At 35.6% G+C, this 20,369-nt stretch overlaps 1 protein-coding gene across 1 annotated transcript in view; it reads right to left on the reverse strand.

The window, feature by feature from the left end:
• Positions 1-20,369, reverse strand: part of NUCB2 (nucleobindin 2) — a 38,947-nt gene that overhangs the window by 2,396 nt on the left and 16,182 nt on the right. The window contains exons 3-12 of the mRNA XM_044680044.1: positions 19,549-19,656; positions 17,818-17,944; positions 13,782-13,885; positions 12,299-12,484; positions 12,010-12,100; positions 11,012-11,070; positions 10,325-10,417; positions 6,560-6,649; positions 5,492-5,662; positions 5,213-5,294 (exon numbers count right to left, since the gene is read on the reverse strand). Of these exons, the coding sequence (XP_044535979.1) occupies positions 5,213-5,294; positions 5,492-5,662; positions 6,560-6,649; positions 10,325-10,417; positions 11,012-11,070; positions 12,010-12,100; positions 12,299-12,484; positions 13,782-13,885; positions 17,818-17,944; positions 19,549-19,656 (1,111 nt within the window). The remainder of the gene's footprint in view (positions 1-5,212; positions 5,295-5,491; positions 5,663-6,559; positions 6,650-10,324; positions 10,418-11,011; positions 11,071-12,009; positions 12,101-12,298; positions 12,485-13,781; positions 13,886-17,817; positions 17,945-19,548; positions 19,657-20,369) is intronic.

A 20,369-nucleotide genomic window follows, 5' to 3' on the forward strand; every position in this document is an offset into this window, starting at 1 on the left:
CTGAGAAATTAAAAACATTATCATCCAAAGAATTTCCCCATTTACTTCTGCAACACATTTTTAAATGTCAATTATTTTTTAAAAAACAATCAACATTTCATGTTTCTTAAAATTCATAACACTAATATTACTATATTTTGCTAAGGATCCAATTCAGTCAAGCTTTAAGACCATCCACAGGGGATAGTGTGGAAAACATAAAAATATGCATTAAAAAGCAACCTTTTCCAGTAAGGTTGGATTAATCTACCATCACCTCTTCTGAAAAATCCATTGTTAATTCAATTTAAGTGACACCAGAAATTTTCTAATTGCCAATAGCAAGCTCTTGAAAATAATGTACTCTTGAGGTATCTCAGTGGATAGAGCACAAGGCCTGGAAACAAGAGTTTCCTGGGTTCAAATCTGATCTCAGACACTTCCTAGCTGTGTGACCCTGTGCGAGTCACTTAACCCCAATTGCCTAGCCCTCACCATTCTTCTGCCTTGGGACCAATACTTAGTATCAATTGTAAGACAGAAGGTAAGTTTTTAAAGAAAAGAAAGAAAGAAAATAATGTATTCTTTTAAAGGTGGGAGTTGGGTGGCACAATGCATAGGTCTGGAGTCTAAATCTAGACTCAGACACTTCCTAGCTGTGCGACACTGAGCAAGTAAAAACCACTTAACCCTGCTTGCCTAGTTCATGCCCTTCTGTCTTGAAGTGGTTTAAGACAGAAGGATTTAAAAAGGGGGGAGAGGGACTCAGTGGATTGAGAACCAGGAGCACAGATGGGAGGTCCTAGGTTCAAATCTGGCCTCAGACACTTTCTAGTTGTGTGACCCTGGGCAAGTAACTTACTCCCATTGCCTGATCCTTACTGCTCTTCTGCCTTGGAACCAATATACCACCCTATTTCTAAGACAGAAGATATAGGTTTAAAAAAAAACTTAAAAGAATATATTCTTCTTGTCTAAGGGAACATGATTTCTTAAGAAAACAATTCCTTAAGTCCAAAAGTAAATTCAAAATTTTTTAAGTTATTAATTTTTCCTTGAATAATCTGATTTATTACATTGTTTACTAGCAACTATGAGATGTCTCAAATATGATGATGTATATCTAAAGATAAAAATGAAACATTCCCAGAAAATGTCTCTAACATTAAGGTATGTCATGTTACTGGATATAAGGGGAATTAAAACTCAGCTCCATCCTTCCCCAGCTTTCTGGACCTTGCAACTTTCAATGTAAATCATGGTTGCCTTTCACAGAGAGGTCCACAATAAATGGTCCAGTGTTATCATTCAAACAGTAGTAGACATAGGAATACTGTTCCAAATCTACTGTGGATATTTGAGTTTCAAAATAACATAAGTCTATAATCCTCTCACTATAGTCAACAGATCCTTCATAGACTTCTAGACTGAGTGGGGTTCAGCATTTCAGAGAAACTGAAAATTTTCAGAAGCAAGTAATGAAGGTAATTTAAAGTTTGGGACAGAGGAAGGAGACTTGTAAGGAATGTTTCAACCTTATAGGATCATCAAAACCCAGGACAAATGAATTGAGTTCCTCTACAAAAAGAACAAGCCATCATCAAGAAACATTTACTACATAAGAAACTATACTGTTCTACACAATAGGACTGTCCGATCCAAAGAGATCAGAATAAGAGGAAATGGGCTAACATTACTGCAGGAAACATTCAATCTAAAGGGAAAATTTTCCAGATTGCGAAGGCTATTGGAATAATCAGGGTTAGAGTTCATATATTCAATGTTTAGTCTTCTTGACATCTTTGCAAACTTTGACAGTCAGTTACCCTCTTCTCTATATTCTCTCCTCTTACACTATTCTATCTTGGTTCTCCTCCTACCTGATTAATTCTTTCCAGTCTCCTTTGCTAGACCTTTATCCAGGACATGTTTGCTAACTTATGAAATATCCCCACCACCACCACCAGGCACTGTCCTAAACACCCCTCTTCTCCATCTTTACTGTCTCATTTGATCTCATCAGCGTCCATGGATTCAATTTTAATCTCCATAAAGATAATTTTTAGCTTTATTTGTCAATGCTAACCTCTCTCCTGGCCTTCAGTCTCAAATCTCCAGTAGTTTACTGGACACCTCAAACTGACTGTCACACACATTTCTAATTCAATATGTCCAAAACTAAATTCAGTATATTTCCCTCTTCCCATCTTCCCTATTATTGTCCAAGATACCACTATCCTCCCAGTCACCCAGGCTCAACTTCTCACTCTGACTTTTAGATACCACTTTTGCCAAATCCTGTTGATTCTACCTTCACAACATCCATTGTCTACTTCCCCTTCTTTCTATTCACATAGCTGCCATCCTGGGAACAGGTCCTGTCATCTCACTTGTGGACTATTACAATAGATTTCTGTTGGTATTTCTGCCTCAAATCTCTCCCTATTCCCCAGGTGACCCTCTACTTAGCTTCTAAACTCATCTCCCGAAAGCACAGGTGTGACCATTTCACTACCACTAGCACCAACACTACTCATTAAGCAACTCTAGGGGTTCCTTATTAACTCCAGGATCAAATATAAAATCCTATGTTTGACTTTTAAGCCCTTCATAACTTGCTTCCTACCTTCCAGTTTTCTTATACTTAGTGGCTTCCATGTACTCTAAAGTCCAGTGATGCAGGCCTTCTTGTTGTCCCTTACACAGGACATTTATCCCAACTCCACATCTCTTCACTGGCTACCTCCCTCCTCATCGTGGCCACCAGGCTTCCTTCAGGGTTCAGCTCCACTTCTACCTCCTGCAGGAAGCCTTTCCCTGTCTCCCTCAATGTTAGGAACTTCCATCTGAGAATTGGTTCAGATTCACTGTAAATAATCTTGCTTGACAATAGTTCTTTACATCTTTTCTCTCCCAGTAGAATGTAAGTTCCTTGAAAACAAGAATTGTTTTTGCCCTTTTTTATGCCCAATGCTTAGCAAAACATGGTACATACATACATCTTACATAAGTAAGAGCTTAATAAATGCTGGTTGACATGATTTGACTGGGAATATGATTCCAGAAGGTCAGTCAATAAACATTTATTAAATGCCTATTGTGAGCCAGGCACTATGCTACATGGTGGGAATAAAAAGAGAGGTAAAAGCAAGTCCCTGCTATAAGGTGGGAGAAAAGGGTATTTTTTTTTAGTTCAATATATTGAAAGATGGTCGCCAGAGGATTGAACTATTATTGCTCCTCAATTAAGAATAATCTCAAGTCAAAATTGACTTTTATGGAAGTTTATTTACAATTAAGAAAAGAGTGAGGAAATAAGGAAATAAGAATGTAACCCAGCAGGTAATTTACTATGATCCTCTAATTAATCCAAGTAGATCTAATTAACCCTCAGCTGAGAGTTAGAGGTCCAGAGGCCCAGAGGTAAATGAAGCAAAGTTTCATTCACAAAGTATATTAAGGAAGTTCCTTAAGAGAAGTTTAAGATTCAGTCAGTCTTTAAACTCACCACCTCCACAGATGAGAAGGGCTAGAAGATCTCCTTTACCATCCACCCTCTTCACCAGAAGCCCCCAGCTGACTGAGGACCTTCTCCTTTTAAAGGGGTCACTTATGCGTCACTTCCTGTGCCTCCCTCCTAATTTGCATTTCCAATCACAATAGCTGATAAGGCCTAGGGGGTGGTCAGTTGATTCTGATTCGTCCCTCACTCTAGCACACCTGGGTTATGGGACCTCCCAAAACTGGAGGAGCTCTCACCTTTGGTGATTAAATCTAAAGATGGGCAGTGTAGACTTAATCTAATTATCACACTGCTCTTACAACTAAATTTATTTTTATCCTCTGACATTTGCTACTTCTTCATACCATCTTCCAGTGTGTAAACTCTCCAAACTTCATCTCCCTCTGAGTCAGGGCTTGGTCTTGTGGGCAATTATCACCTGATACCCAGGTACCCAAAAGGAGATTCTAGGCAGGTACCATTGGGAAAATCAATTTCCTAAACACATCCACTCTCCTCCTAAATCACCTCATAGCTACAACAGATACCTCTTGGCCCACCTGGAAAGGGACTCAGTAGGAGTTCTAACTCTCCCCTTTCAGTTTCATTAAATTAGCATCCCATTATAACTCAGTTTGGCAGAGTAAGCTGCATGGGACTACCAACCATGGACAGATACAGATCTCATTTTTCCTCTCAAAACTAATCTCCCACCACCCCTTTCTTATTATTATGGAGGGTACCAAAATCCCTCCATTCATCCAGGTTCACAATGTTGGTATCACTTTTGGCTTCTCCATCACTCTCCTTATTTAATCAGTTGCCAAAGATCATCATTTCTATCTCTTCAGTAGGAGAATGCAAGTAAGAGATATGAGGAGATATGAGCAAGAAAAATAATAAATATAAATGTAAATGCCAACAATGACCTCCTTCACCTCCCTCTCTAAATCCTTATATTCCTTCAAAGCTCATCTCGTATTTCACCTCCTCTGTGAAGACTTTCATGATCTCCCTTATTATGATGCTTCCTCCTTGCCTCAAATTATATTGTGGTCATAATAGATTCCTCCTTCTTTCCTTCCTTCCCCCAGTAGAATATAAGCTTCTAGAGAAAAGCTATTGCCTCATTTTTAGCTTAGTAACCCCAACACCTTGCACATAGGAGGTGTTTAATAAATGTATGCATAACTTAATAGGGCTAAAGACTTTGGATTAAACATGCTGTTGCTAACTGGGTCATCATTTAAAGAAAAATAGTAATGTGTTTTGGTGAAAAAAGTTTCTCTTAGAAATCTTTTATTTTTTTCTCCTCGATACAACTGTCCTACATTTTTGTAGATGAATAGAAAAAAAAGGAAACATCTTACTCTTTGAAACTGCATTTCACGCAGAAGAACAGCATATGATTTATCACTTGTTTATATGAGTACATGATTTGGGATTTTGGTTTTAAAAGATTACTCTATTACAAAAATGAATAATATGGAAACAAGCATCAAGTTATAAAATATGTATAACTCAGTGCAATTGCTTGTCAGCTCCAGGAGGGGAGAGAGAAGAGGGGTGAGAGACAACATAAATCATGTAACCATGGAAAAATATTTTACAATTTTAAAAAATAATAATAAATAAATGAAATTGCATTTCATTTAAATATTTTTTAAATAAATTTCATTTAGCACTATTACTAGTTGCTATTTTTCTCCAAGAAAAAATGTAATTACTTACGTGGCTGGAATTTTAATTCTCCACCTGGCCCTGTTGGAGGTACTCCTTGTTGTAATTTCTTTTGTTCCATCTGTTGTACAACCTGGGAAATGAAAAAAGTGAAATTCAAATGTGTGAGAGAGGAGGGGGGCAAAGGGAGAGAGAAAAAGAGAGATGGCCTATGAGGGATTTTCATTGGTGAAGACATTCAACTCATGCCCCATTTGCATGAAGATTAAACCAATCCTAAAATTAATGAAGTCACTGAACATCAAGCAGGGGTGAAGCTCAAGGGCTAACCTGCTGATATTCATGTTTCTGTGCCTGGAGCTGGTCATGCTGACGCTGGAGCTCTTCCTTTTGCTTCTGGAGATCTTCTGCCTTCTGTCTGAGCTTGTGTTCTTGTGCATAAATGTGATTTTGAAATTCTTTCAGCTCTTCTTCTGTGAAAAGCTGCTGCTGATCCAATGTCTATTATGGGGGAAAAAAGGGAAAGGAAGGCCTGAGTCAGCACAACCATGAGTCCTACATCTTGACAGTATAAGACTGGACAAATCGCTGAACTACTTGGTGGTCTGGGCAGCTCTCTCAAACCAGAAGTTCCAGGGGAGCTGATCAATTCATCAGTAAAGGGCGTTTCCAAGCTAAGAATTCCCCATACTGATGAAATCACAAGTCCTGACTGGGGGGAACAACAAGAGCAGCAATCCTTCTCTATGACATTCACTAGAGGGCACAAGGAGATGACATTTTTCTGTTTTCTCTTCCTTCACACATTCTTCTGAACTTCACTAAAGTCCACTCAGGTTTCAAATGAGAGACATAAGCCTTTCAGGTCAAAGAATCAAGTTTTTCAAATATTACCCAAAATGTCTGAATTGATAAATGTATACTTTTACTCAATATTAAGAGGAATCTAGGTGATACAATAGACTCTGAGGCCAGGAAGAGCCAAGTCCAAATTTGGCCTCAGATACAAGCTTTGTGTCACTGGGCAAGTCATTCAAACTCTGCCTGCCACAATTTCCTCCTCATCCATCACATGGGAACAAGAGCACCTAATTCCCAGGACTGTTGTAAGATTTTTTAAAAGAGTATTTGTAAAGTGCTTTTCAAATCCTAAAGTACTATGCCAGTGCTAGTTATCATTGTTCAGATGCTGTTTATATTACCACAGTGAAGTATCTCTTTAGATTTATGTATGCCAATCTTTCCTCAAAGAACATGAAATAATGAGAATTCTACCAGTTCACAAGAAACTGGTCTTAAATAAAAAGTTATTAGGTATCTAAATATAAGACAAAAAAAAGAGATATCACTGAACATCTTGATGAAATGAAGAAAACATGACATAAAATGGAAAATTACCTCCCAGCTATCTGGCTCCAAGAATTCTTTTTTCTCAGTAGCTTTTAAAAACTCTTCCAAAGTCACTAATCGGTCCTTGTTAAGATCCACCTGAGTAGAGGAAAACAGACATGTAATGATAACTTTTCCCTCCACCATTTAGACATCACTCTCTTCTGCTAAGAAATCCTGGAAAACTATTATTTGACCTGAGGGTGAGGTGAGTATGAATTGAAAAAAAAAATCAATTCCTTCTGTGGCAGCAGTAGGACACATTTCATTTCTACATTGTAGAGCTCAGAATGTTGTTGATTCCATTTGAGATCAAAGGTTTCATTAAAAGCCAAAACAAATTTAAAACAGTATTTTTCCTGGTCCTTTTCTGCTAGCAAGCTTAGAATTTAGACTTTTCATTTAAGGTCCTAATTGCAAACCAATTATAGATCCCTTTAAATTCTGACCATATCCATTATTAGCCCCAAGAGTACAATCTGTATTTATTCCCAAGTACAGAGATGATTGCTAATGTTCTATATACACGTTTTGTCTCCTCGCCACAAAAGAATATAAGCTTATAAGAAATGTTGCCTTCATTGAGTCTCTAGCACCTAGGACAGTGTCTGGCACACAACAATGCTTGACTGAATTCACTACAAATTAAATAATGAAAAAGTACCATGAAAAATTGTTTCATGCGTTGTTTGAAAACTTTTCTGTTGTTCAAACACAAACCTATGAATAAAAAAGGCTCTGAGATTGACGCAAAGCTTCAGACTAAGTGGAACAGCAGGAAAAGATACTCTATGTCCAATGAAGGTAGGAAAACTGCCCCTCCCTGGGTTCTCACAGTGATGTATACATAATAGTTGCTTAGTAAATATTTGCTGCATAAAATTTTTGTTATTTGCAAGACAGGGAAGTTTCTTAGTATACAAATTAAAGAATTGAATCAAAAATACCCATAAAGGACATGATTAAGAAAAAAGTTATTATCCATAAAGATGCCAACTAAGTAAATCCCTATGAGTACTATCTTCTCCCCAAATCCTGCCCCTTCCCCTAATTTCTCTAGTTTTTATTGATAGCACTATTCAACCAGTCATCCATGCTTGAAATCTTAAAAGTTTCTCCTCAGTTCGCCTTAGAGGAGCCATCATTGGCTCCTCTCTCTAAGTCCTATGGATTCCACCTTGCCAACAGTTTTAGTATCACTAACTCAGGTCCCTTATAACTCCCCTTAGTGGGGGTATTATAATAGCCTCCCAATTTATCTTCCTGCCTCCAGGTGATCCCATCTCCAACTCATTCTTCACAGCTCTAGCCAAGGATCTATACCTAACATATTTCTCTAAATCAATGCCACATAATGGTGGACTTTGAGTCAGAGAATCTGAGTTTGAAATTTGTCTCAGATTCTTGCAGACTGTATGATCATGGAAAACTCACTTGTTTTTGAGGCTGGATTTGAAAGTGGGCCTACTTGACTCCAAGCTGTGTACTCCATCCACCTAGCTGCCTGAGTTTGATGGGAAGGTCTTTCTAACTCTGGGGCTATTTTTTTTTAAAACAATGCCTCTTTATTAGTTAAAAGTATTGTTCAGGAGCACTATAGAAGATCTCTACAATTTATCAGTCAGCCAAAAAGCATTTAAGTGCTTACTACTACAAAGTAAATAGAGTCACAATTCCAATAGCTACCACTGATAAAAAGCTTAAAAGTTTGCAAAGTTTTATATGCACTTTTGTATTAGTTCCTCACTATAGCCCTATGTAACTCGGGTTTTTACAAACCTAATCTTATACTTCAAGCACTCAATGTGGGCAAGGAATCAATTCTATCTATCAGTGAGGAATCTTCTAAAAATGCCCAGGTTTGTAAGGTAGGTGTAATTATTATTCCCATTTTATGCATGAGGGAGCTAAAGATAGAAAATTATTTTTCAGAGCCTCAGTATCCTTACCCATAAAATGGAAGTAATATTTGTACTATCTGCCTCACAGGACCTCTACTGCTTTGCACATCTTAAAACTCTATATAAATGTGTAACCAGTCTTCTAATCAAAAACATTTAGTGGCTTCTTATCACCTAAGGATAAAGTATAAAGTTCTGATCCTAGCATTTTAGGTTCTCTAAAATGTGGCTCCATCCTACATTTCCAGTCTCATGTCAGTCTCCTCCCCTTCAAATATTAGGTTTTAGACAAATCAGACTCTTCTCCATCTGATTCTCATCCTCCTTTCTCTGTGCCTCTAGTCAAATGTCGGACATGAATAATAATCTCTCTCTTTCCCTCCAAAATTCTTCAGCTCTAACTTTTTGCTGAAATTATTTCCTTCCTTCAGATCTCCATTTAGTTAATATCTGTTCTCTAAACCATCCTTAACCATCATCCCTCCCTCCAGCTGAAAATGATAAATCTCAATCACACTTTGATTTCTCCTTTGTACTTAACTTAATCTAACATATATTAAAGCTCTTTGAGGTCAGAGTACATGTTATACCTACCATTTGTTCCTCAGTATTAAGAATTTAACTAATATACCAGTGATGTGATGGAAAAAATACTGGATTTGGCAGAATACCTGAATTCACATCCTAGCTCTGCTATTTATTACTGGTATGAACTGAAGAAGGTCATATCAAGTCTATGAAGCCTTAATTTCCTCCTCTATATATCAAGAGGGCTGGGTTATTTGATCTGAGAGCCCTTCCAAGTTTAAATTTTATTGAGTATCAGTGATTTCATCAATGTGAACATTCCCTCCAATACTGCCATGCCTTAAGCAGGCTATTTAGTGCTATGAGAATTCATCATCTTGTGGCTGACATTTGGGTACAATAGCCTCTCTATATATTTAGTCAGGATGGCCTCTAAAAAACAGACATACAACTGGCCTCTTCTGATCTACTTACTTTCCAAGTTGCTAAGAGCTTCCAAAGCTTGTATTCTTTTGGCATTTATCTAATTGGAACCCAAGATAACTCTTCATACTGCAGTAGGACTTCAGTGAAAGACTTATAGTGGTTGGGAATTTAACCAATGTGTTGATTTGTGTTAAATATTAGAAAATAAAATTTGCATGAAGTAACTGAGATTTAACAGCAACATTCCTCTTTCCAAGTTGACATAAACTTATATAATACCTACTCATTAAGCCTGATAATTCAACCAGTTCTGACCTGACCTAAGATGACATACTACCACCCAATCTACATCTGTTTTTTTATAATTCAAATATTTCCTGATCTGTCAAAAAGGAAATAAAGTGAGTATGGCCTGACTTGTTCTTGATGAAGTCATTATAGCTATTTGTGATCACTGCTTTTTTTTTTTTAATGTCCACTATCTAGAATTTTGCTTGGGGGGGAGGGGAGGAGAGACAGAGACAGACAGACAGACACTTGGGTCTTTAGCATGCAGTCTATATTCACTTCCTCCTTTTGAAAAGTGAAATGTTCATGAATTGTTGAAAAGAAAGAGACCCCAATATAGCATTTTTTTAAAGACACAACATTTTTGTTACCCTTAGTTTGCTTCATCAACTTTAACTCATTCTAGACATTTGATATAATTCTTACAGACCCATGCATTACTCTTATGTTCATGCAGTGTCATATTTCTAGGAAATCAAATATTTTAGATTAAATTTGTTTCATATCCACTTATTACTCCATACTATGGTAGAATTTTTTCCAAGTTACCAAAAACAGAAAAATCACTGCCATAAGACATTTTCATTCAATATTCATAGCCACAATACAGAGACAAACTGTTCAACCATACCTCATTCATTACATGTTCCCTCATCCTAAGTCTTTCTTCTTCCATTTCTACCATGTCATCTTCTTCATTTTTAGGGTCATATACTTTCTCTAACTAAAAAAGAGGTTAAAAAGTCAGTATGAAAGTAGTGAAATAAACAAAGTGAAATAAGCAGAGAACAAAAAGAACTAACTACATAACGAATTCAACCTCTAAAAGTAAGTTAACTCAATTAAAAGGGAAAGAAATTGGGGCAGCTGGGTAGCTCAGTGGATTGAGAGCCAGGCCTAGAGATGGGAGGTCCTAGGTTCAAATCCGGCCTCAGACACTTCCCAGCTGTGTGACCCTGGGCAAGTCACTTGACCCCCATTGCCTACCCTTACCACTCTTCCACCTATAAGTCAATACACAGAAGTTAAGGGTTTAAAAAAAAAAAAAAAAAGGGAAAGAAATGAAGGTCCTGAGAGAAGATAAAACATACCACTCTCATGACAAAAAGGTAAAAAATAGCCATGAGAGAATACAATTTGAATGTTTTTTTCTCCACTGTTTTTCTCTGTCATAGGAGAAAGTTGAGAAATGATTATCATAAAGACAAAACATATCAACAAAACTTTTTTTTTAAAGAGAAGACCCACAAAAAGAGAAGAGTAGGAGGAAAAAGAGAAAACAATGAATAGTGAATAACTCAAAAAGTTTTGTTTTTACCTCTTTGGTAAACAGGGCTTCTAATTCTTGTTCATCCAAGAAACCATCACTATTGACATCTAAAGTTTAAAAGCAACAAATGGAAAAACTGTTTTTAATAAACTCGAAAATAAATAATTAATGATGGTCATTTTATAATGGTCTTGAAAAGGCAAGTTCTAATATTGTCTAAATAGTTTAACTTCTCACTTTCACTTGAACCAAGTTTCTTTCCTTTACAAAGAATGAGACTCCCCAATAAGCCTGAGTCAGACACTAGAATGTCCATAATTAAGAACAAAATAATTCTAAATAATTCATCTTTAAAAAATTTTAACTGAGCACAAATACAGATTTCTCTTTCCAAGGCACTAAGATATGATAACAGAAATAATATTTAGTATTCATTGTCTTTCAAATAATTATAGCCAGGTAAAACCATAAAATTATTCTTAGTTTACACAGAAGGAAATAGTCAAGAGTCAAGCCACTCAATGATTTAGCATCAGGCATAAAACCATAAGTTACTGACTTCCAATATTTTATATCAAGGTTCATCAATAAAGACTAATTCATTTTTACTATAGAGAAAAAACTATAAACATTTCAAAGTGACAATGATCCTCAATAAAAGGCTCTGAGTAAAACATACAAAAAGCAGCAGTGTTGTCAATTCAAATAGAACGGGGACTACTAATTCATATGAGAAACCCTGCGGGGTGCATACTGACTTAGTTTTAAAATGTAGTGTGGCCCTGGGCAAGTCATTTGACCCCCATTGCCTACCCTTACCAATCTTCCACCAAGTCAATACACAGAAGTTAAGGGTTTAAAAAAAATTTTTTTTTTTTAAAATGTAGTGTTATCTATGTTTTATTACTTCAGAATTATATTTTAATCATATTCAGGCTGCTTTCAGGAGTGTTGTGGGTCACATGTTTAACCTACGATATAGAGAAATTTGGTTTTCGGCTTTTGCAAAAAGGACATATAAATATAATTGACATTAAACTTATTACCATGCAATTTGAAAAATGTCTTGGGGTCAAAGTCAGTAGGATCCAGTCCATCTGTTTCCTCCCAAACCTCTTTTAGTTGGTCTTTGCTTCCCTACAAAATTGATTTTTTTAATTAATGAAAATCAGGTATCATATATTGGTGTCTCAAGAGACTTACAATATTAAAAATCACATAAGTATTAAGAAAAGTAACTTTTATTTCCTGGATAGCAAAACTTGACTATTTTATAAGACAGATCAAGGGTTTTCATTTAGCTAATAAGGACGTTCATAAAGTAGCAATCCTTACTGGGTGGTTGACTTTTGGATGATTTCCATGTTTCTTCTTCATTTCCTCAAATCTAGATTCTTCTTCATGTCTTTTTTCTTCATTTAATGTTTTCAAATATTCTCGTCTTTCATGCTCCTTCATCATTTCATATTTTTTAAATTCTTCATGGCGAGTCTTATCATAGTTTTCTAAATCATTTGTAGCCTAAGAAACAATAAGATATTTTAAAACTGAAAGGCTACTATTTAGAAATAAAATAGAAATTCTTAAGCAAAATTTACCCTCAAATATTTTACAGAAAAACTTAGTATCATGACAAAATAAAGTAAAATCTACCATTATTGTGTCCCTTCTTTAATTCTACAATTTTATTTTTTAGATATTACCCATCCTTACCATGCAGTCACTAGAGGCAGTTGAAAAATAGTTCAATTACACAGAATCTCCATGTAATTATAAGGCATGTCTAAAATTCTCAAGATTGGAAGCAGTTGGTAAAACAGTGAATAGAATGCCAGGCCTGGAGTTGGGAGGACCTGGGTTCAAATCTTGGCTTCAAATATTTCCTAGCCCTTGCCACTTCTCTGCCTTAGAATTGATACTATCGCAGAAGATAAGGGTTTAAAAATAAATAAATGTACAAGATAACAAAGAGCAGAAGGCCAGGCCAAAACATGATTACTACCATTATAACAGCTCTTAGGATTTGTAAAATGCTGTCTATGTGTTATTTCAATGGAATGGAATGGAATGGAAAATCCCAAGCCCAGTGCTATCACTATTCAGTAGTAGATTTCTCTTGGTCTGAGTCTACAATTTTTGTTTATTTGAAATCCTATAGGGTTGTGGTTTCACCTCTTCTTCTTTTTTTTTTTTTTAATTAGAATCTTTATCTTCTATCGTAGAATCAAAACTAAGTATTGGTTCCAAAGCAGAAGAGTAGTGCTTGTATCAACAGCACATATACCAAGCCAGAAGAGTGGTAAGGGCTATGAAATTAGGACTGACTTGCCCAGGGTCACATAGCTAGGAAGTGTCTCAAGCCTAATATGAACCCAGGACCTCCCATCTCCAGGCCTGACTTTCTATTCACTGAGCCATCTAGCTGCCCCTACTTATCTCCTTTTACTACATCTTTCTTCTAAGTATTAAAAACTATCACTTTGATCAACAACCAAAAATAGTTTACTATTGGGCTTAGGCAATGTCATTGAAAAATAATACCAGGAAATAAAATTAAGAGAGAGATACAAAAGAAAACTGGGAAAGTTATACAATGGAACCAAATGCAGGATCCACCAGATAAGAATACCTAGTTCAATAACCCCAGTCAAAGAAATTACGTGTTTATATTATCAATGTTGCTAAAAAAAAAAACAAACATTAAGTTCCATTAATGTGCAAAACAGCATAAAAACTATCTGAAAAAAAAATGGTGGCCTGCCTTTCTAAGCTCCCTGCCAAATAAAAGCATCTTGGCATTTTTGTACAGCATACTCACAGCCTTGATTAGCATATCTAAATCTGTTGGTTCAAACTTGTCAGGATTCTGATGATTTAGATGCTCAAACTGTTTCAGAAGAGCTTGATAATCTATGCCTGTGTCTGAAAGAAAATGGAACCAATGTTTTTGAACGTTGTTATTTTAAAACAGAAAACATAACCAATCTTGGCTCAATTGTATAAATTTAAAACAAAGCTGTTCTAACTGCAATGCCTCCACACACAAAAATCTTGTTTCAGCATGCTAACTACATTTTCTTGCTTTGAGAAGAGTCAGTCTCAACATAAGCCTTTGCTGATACTTGTAGAAGTTGGTTCACTAGGCCTCTGGCAGAACAAGGTGGTTTAGTCTTTTTTGTTTGTTTGATCAAATAAAAAAGTAATACCTCAGTTCTAGTTCTTTTAATATTGAAAAAATCAAGATTTTGTTTTTAATTATTAGTAGATGTTGTATTATCTGCCTTAGGCTTATCTGAAGAACTCATTCTTTGGAGATGTAAGAAACCTGATTACAGTTGAAGAACAGAAGTTGTCTCACTTAGGTTACAAGTAGGTATGTCAGTTTCTTTGTTTTTAGGAAACAAAGGGGACATTTCAAAGCCAAAAATATTAAAGAAACAAATCCAAAGTCCCAATGCTTCTTGATTTAATCTAAGACCTCTGGAAAATATGGTATTTCAATCATAATACTGAAGTATAGTTTCCTGCCAATTTATTAATGATTGCCAACAAGATATTTGTAAGGAATAAAAGCTGCAGGTTTTCTGATAAAGGAAAACAGGGTATACACCTATATGCTATATAATCAATAGCAATACAATATTGGTTTTTAAAAAGTAATCTAAAAAGAGAGGAGAGAGTTTCTTTCCTAGATACTGGATACATTGCTACATAGGAGTGAGGGAACAGTGTTGGAACAAATTCATATCTGTCTGACATGCTTCTATTTATAAAACAAGATTTTTCTTTCTGTGTACAATGCTATACTATTATACTAGCAAAAAGAATAACTTTTTGTCAGTCAATAAATATTTACTAAGCATCTGCAATGTGCTAAGCACTGGGGATACAAAACAAAAAGTCCCTGGCTTCCAGTAGCTCACAATATAATAGAGGAAAAAACAAGCAACAAATAAATACAAAGCAAACTATATACAGGATAAACAGGAAATAAGTAACAAAGGAAAGACACTAGAATTAAGAGTTGGGAAAGGTTTCCCTGTAAACAGTAGAATTTTAGCTGGGATAACCAAGAGAATCAAGTGAATGGAGTTAAGGAGAAAGAGTATTCCAGGCATAAGAGATAGCCAAAGAAAATGTCCAGAACCAAGAAACAAACTGTCTTATTCATGGAACAAGAAGACTACTGTCACTGGATCAGAATGTAAGACAGAAGAAGACTGGAAAGGTAGAAGGGGGTAGGTTTTTACCAAACAGAACATTTTATATGATCCAGGAGGTCAATAGGAAACTACTGGAGTTTATTGCTTGGGAGGAGATAGGATTAACCTGGTCAGACATGAGCTTTAGGGAAATAATTTTAGTGGCTGAATGAAGGATGATTGAGAGCAGAGAGAGGAAGGCAGACCCACCAGCAGCAGGCTATACAGCAGCCCAGGTATAAGATGATAAGGGCCAAAAGAAAGAATGGGGCAGACTGGAAAGATGTCCCAAAGGTGAAATCTAAAACCATAGGAACATATTAGATATGGACGGCAAGAAACAGTGAGGAGGTAAGGATGACATCTAGGCTTTGAGCCTGAAAGACTGGTAAGATGCTACTGCATTCCTAACTTTTAAAAAAAATTATAAAAACTCTTTTTTTAGTTAGGAGCAGGGGGCAGGTTCAGGGAGAAAGATATTTGAGTTCAGTTTTCTACATGTTTCATTTAAGATAATGCTTAAGTCTAGAGTGCAAAGTATTCCCTTAAGAGGCTTGGTTATCAAACAGTTTATTCAAAATTTTAAAAGTCAAAATAATCTTCAATTCAAAGAGTAAACCAGATTGTTGACACTGTATTTCTTAATCTTCACTTGTCAATCACTGCCAAAGCACCTCAAACACTTTTTCCATAAGATCATAATCTACATTTATATTAAAGTGCTACTACTTTATTTAAATTCTATCTGCATAAAATTTATTTTAATTAAATTCTTAGCTTTTCAGCTTGGCTAGTTGTGAACATATATATAGTGGGGTTTTTTTCCCAGTTAAATTACCAAGCCAAATTACCTCTACAAGGTGCAGTTAGGTGACTCAGTGGATAGAGTCAGGCCTGGAAACAGGAGGTCCTGGGTTCAAATCTGGCCTTACACTTCTTAGCTGTGTGATTCTGAGCAAGTCCCTTAACCCCAATTGCCTAGCCCTTAATTAGTCTTCCAAGATTCTAAGACAGAAGGCAAGGGTTTAAAAAAATAATTACCTCACAAAACTGCACTGGATAATATATCTGCAACATTTGGCACCCACCACTGAACACCTCTATCCTAAGTCTTACAATCTGTTCTCCAAGACCAAGATTGGTCACTAATATTCATTTCAGTTACCTGCCTTTTTACAATTCCTTTCCTTTACATTATTGTAATTACAATATATACTGTTCTACTGGTTATATTTATACTTAAGCATTTTAGCTTTGGTTGTTTTCAGTGTCTTTACTTCTCTTTCAAACATATGGATTTCTTTCCTATTTAAAAACAGTCTAAATTGACTTTTTTCCCCCAACTAACCAACTACAACATATACTGCCTAGGATCATAGATGAGAACACCACAGAAGTACATCAGCATTTTAAAATGTTAGTTTATTTAACTAAATGGTATTTAAATAGCTATACTGATATATATTCTAAACAGTTCATATGATGCATTATGTTATATAGTAGATATTATAATAAATGTTACTAACTAAAACAAAGCTTTACTCAAGTTCTAATTGGATACTTCATCATGGGGAGGAAGTAACTTGAGGTTCTTGCCAGCTATGACAGATCTTATCATCATCTACGGTGCAAAGTCAAGTTGGATCAATACAGAAAGGGTCATCACCGAAGTTCCATGAGGATATGGAACTCTTTGGACCACAGCAACTTAAAAAATAGCATACCCTAAAGCCTGAAGGAGTTGCAGCCTATATCTGTTCTGGAATGCCTGCCCCAAGGCAGTCACAAACCTTTTGAGGGAATACTATAGAGTATAGAGCTAGGTCATTTGGAAATCTAGTCCAAATCTTTCATTTTTACAGAGAAGGTAGATCTGAAAAATAAAAGAATTTAGTTACATAAATGTGAAGGCTAAATGAACAAGAGTTGAATTCAAAGAGTGTCTTGTTAAAGTTAGATTAAAAATAGGCCTAGAGACGGGAGGTCCTAGGTTCAAATCTGGCCTCAGCCACTTCCCAGCTGTGTGACCCTGGGCAAGTCACTTGACCCCCCATTGCCTACCCTTACCACTCTTCTGCCTTGGAGCCAATACACAGTATTGACTCCAAGATGGAAGGTAAGGGTTATTTAAAAAAAAAAAAGTTAGATTAAAAATATAAACTTTTGAAGAATAAAATCTAAAGCACGAGGTTTAACAAAATAGTCAAAAACAAGTCTCCCTTCAGTAATTCTTGGTGATGAAAAAGGACTGCTATTTAGAGAACAAATGGGGATTCTAAACAACACCATGGAGCTGAATTAGATGAAATGCTTATCCATTTCAATTATTAATTTAATTTGTACATAAGGAAAAAAAAACAGTGAAAATTATGCTTTAACAGTTGAAATTATTCTTAATTTTCCATCAATCAGAAGGTAGTATCATAACACAGTGCAAACATCACAGACTAGACTGGGCTAGAGAGCTTTGGAGGTCCTTTCCAACTGATATTTCTCTGATTTTACGAACCAAATCAGTGCTTGAACAAAATTGAGTCTGACATAGCATTGAGTGTTCCAATATACCAGATAAAGCCCTATAATTAACCAATTGTGAATAGATATTTTATCAACAAAAGGCTAATTTTTCCTGACTTCTTATTTGGTGCTTACCTTGAATGGAATCCAATTTAGCTTTAATCAGCATTCTTAATCTTGCCACTTCCTGTCTCTTCAGTTCATCAAGTTTTGTTCTAACATGGTGACTTACTAAATCAAGCTCTTTGCTTAGTTTCCCATTCTATTAACAAAATCAAGAAGTTAAACTATAGCAGTCACAGCCCAAGCAACAACAGATAAAAAAATCAGATTATCATGTCAAATTATTTGTTAATAATTGTGACAAATTTTGATATCTTTAACAATTAGAATACTTGGAAGTATTACCTTCAGATATTAACATAGTAAAACTATAATCAGCCAACAAACTATAGAATTCAAAATAGGCAAAAATTGACTTAAAAAAGAGAATCAAGTATATGCCTTAGCTCCTTTAAGCAGTGGTCTCCTGAAGCATTATTTAAAATAAATAACTTCAAAATTCAAATAAATTTTTATTTTTATTTTCTTTGAGTGCTTTTCTTCCTTTTTTTTAAAAAACCCTTACCTTCTTTCTTAAAATCAATACTAAGTATTGGTTCCAAGGTAGAAGAGTGGTAGAGCTAGGAAACTGGGGTTAAGTGATTTGCCTTTGTCTAAGACCAGATTTGAACTTAGGATCTCCCATCTCAAGACCCGGCTCTCTATCCACTGAGCCACCTATTCCCAAAAACACTTTTAACAAATTTTCATTAAACATAATGGAAAAAGTTAATTTATACCTCTAAGATTAAGACACACAAACTTCTGGCTTTGTCAAAAAAAATAGTTCTCCATATCCCCTTTCAATTTCATCTCTTTGCTGCTCCTTTTATATATTCTCAAAAAAATTTTTTTTTGTCAAAAAATTTTATCATATCCAATTAAAACAGTTTTCTAATGTTTTACCCTAGCACTTAATCCCATTTTAAGTCTCATCAGGAAAAAAAATAATGCTTAAAAAAACTCTTCAAAAAAATAAAATAAAAAAATAAAAATAAATTAAAAACTCTTTAAAGAAAAATTGTTCAACATTAAGGACCAAATTGTCTGCTATGCCAGTTAACTATTTTGGGAGGTGGAGGCAGAAAAGAGTCAGAAGACATATATTTTGTAGTCAAATAGCTTGGGATCTTGACACATAAATATGGAAATATAGAATTAATCTAGTATGGTTTCCCAAAACAGGTAAAATTTAAGTTAAGTCTGGAAAGAAGTGATAAACATGAATGAATTGGTGGAAAGAAGATGCATCCCTAATAAAGTGCACTGTGTGGAGAAAGGCACCAGGGCAAAGTGAGAGATTCGTTTGGATCAAAGGCAGGAGTCATCCTGAAAAAAAAATATGAAGTGCAAACATTTTGGAGACCTGATTTAGTTAATGGTGGGCCACATAGTGGAAGAGCACCAGACCAGGAGTCAGGAGGACCTGAGTTCAAATGTGGCCTCAGCCACACCCTGAGCAAGTCACTTAACCCCAATAGCCAAGCCCCTACCACTCTTCTGCCTTAAAAATTATATTTGCATCCATTCGAAGGCAGAAGAAGGGTTTTTTCAAATGCTTATCAACTTTACTATTATAGATTTTCAAAGACTAGAATCTTATAAAACAGATTCTTCCTCCAAATGAAATCAATCCAGTCAAGAACTTCCTAAAAGTTGGTAAATTTTATCCACTGTAACGTGTTAATCATCTGTGATGACTTATTTTACTAAAAAAATGTTAATATTAAAAATAAATTCAGTTCTATAAATATTTGTGCTTACCTTGATTTCTTCTATGTCTGCATTTTGGAGTTTTTCTCTGAAATGGTGGTCTGTTTCCAGCACATCAATCACTTGTTTGAGATACTCATCGTAATATAGTCCAGTATCCTTCAAATTAACAAAAAAATACAGGTTCATTCCAAACCTTTCCTTTCAGGTGTCAAAGGTTTAAAATATTAATTTACAACTTATCTTTAAGGAACTTCATCATACTTTTAAAAGGTTGTATCTTGGTTAGTTAGGTTAAAGCCACCAAATTAAAGCAAAATGGAATGTGCTAACTCATTATAGCTGCTAAATTTCAGGAACCCCAGCCTACTATTATTACATAGTATATTGACATAGGCATGAGAAGAAAATGATTTAGCATTTGCTGATTTAAAGCTGGTAATCTCAAGAATAACCTAGTCCAACCACCTCATTTTAAAAATGAGGAAATTAAGACTCACAGTTTAAATGACTTGTCCAAGGTCACATGGATAATAAGTGGAAGAGCCTGAATTAGAACCCAAGTCCTCTTAAAACCAAAGCCAATACCCTTTCCACTGCACAAAAATAGTTGGCCACATTGACTAAAATAATTCGGACTTACAAGCCAATAAAAATGTAACATTTCAAGTTGAAAAAAAGAAATATGGAGATGAGGAATAACAGGGTGCCAGACAAACAGGGGATACATACTCCCACACCTCACAAGGGGAAGGACAGACAGGTAAGCACAGGAAAACCAAACAGGGATATGAGGTTTGGGGAATGGCAGTTTGTCAGTTAAAATGACAACCTATCATCCAGGGAAAGCCGGGGGGGGGGGGGGGGGGGGG

The sequence above is a fragment of the Gracilinanus agilis genome, chromosome 6 (assembly GCF_016433145.1).
Source record: "Gracilinanus agilis isolate LMUSP501 chromosome 6, AgileGrace, whole genome shotgun sequence".
NCBI lineage: Eukaryota > Metazoa > Chordata > Mammalia > Didelphimorphia > Didelphidae > Gracilinanus > Gracilinanus agilis.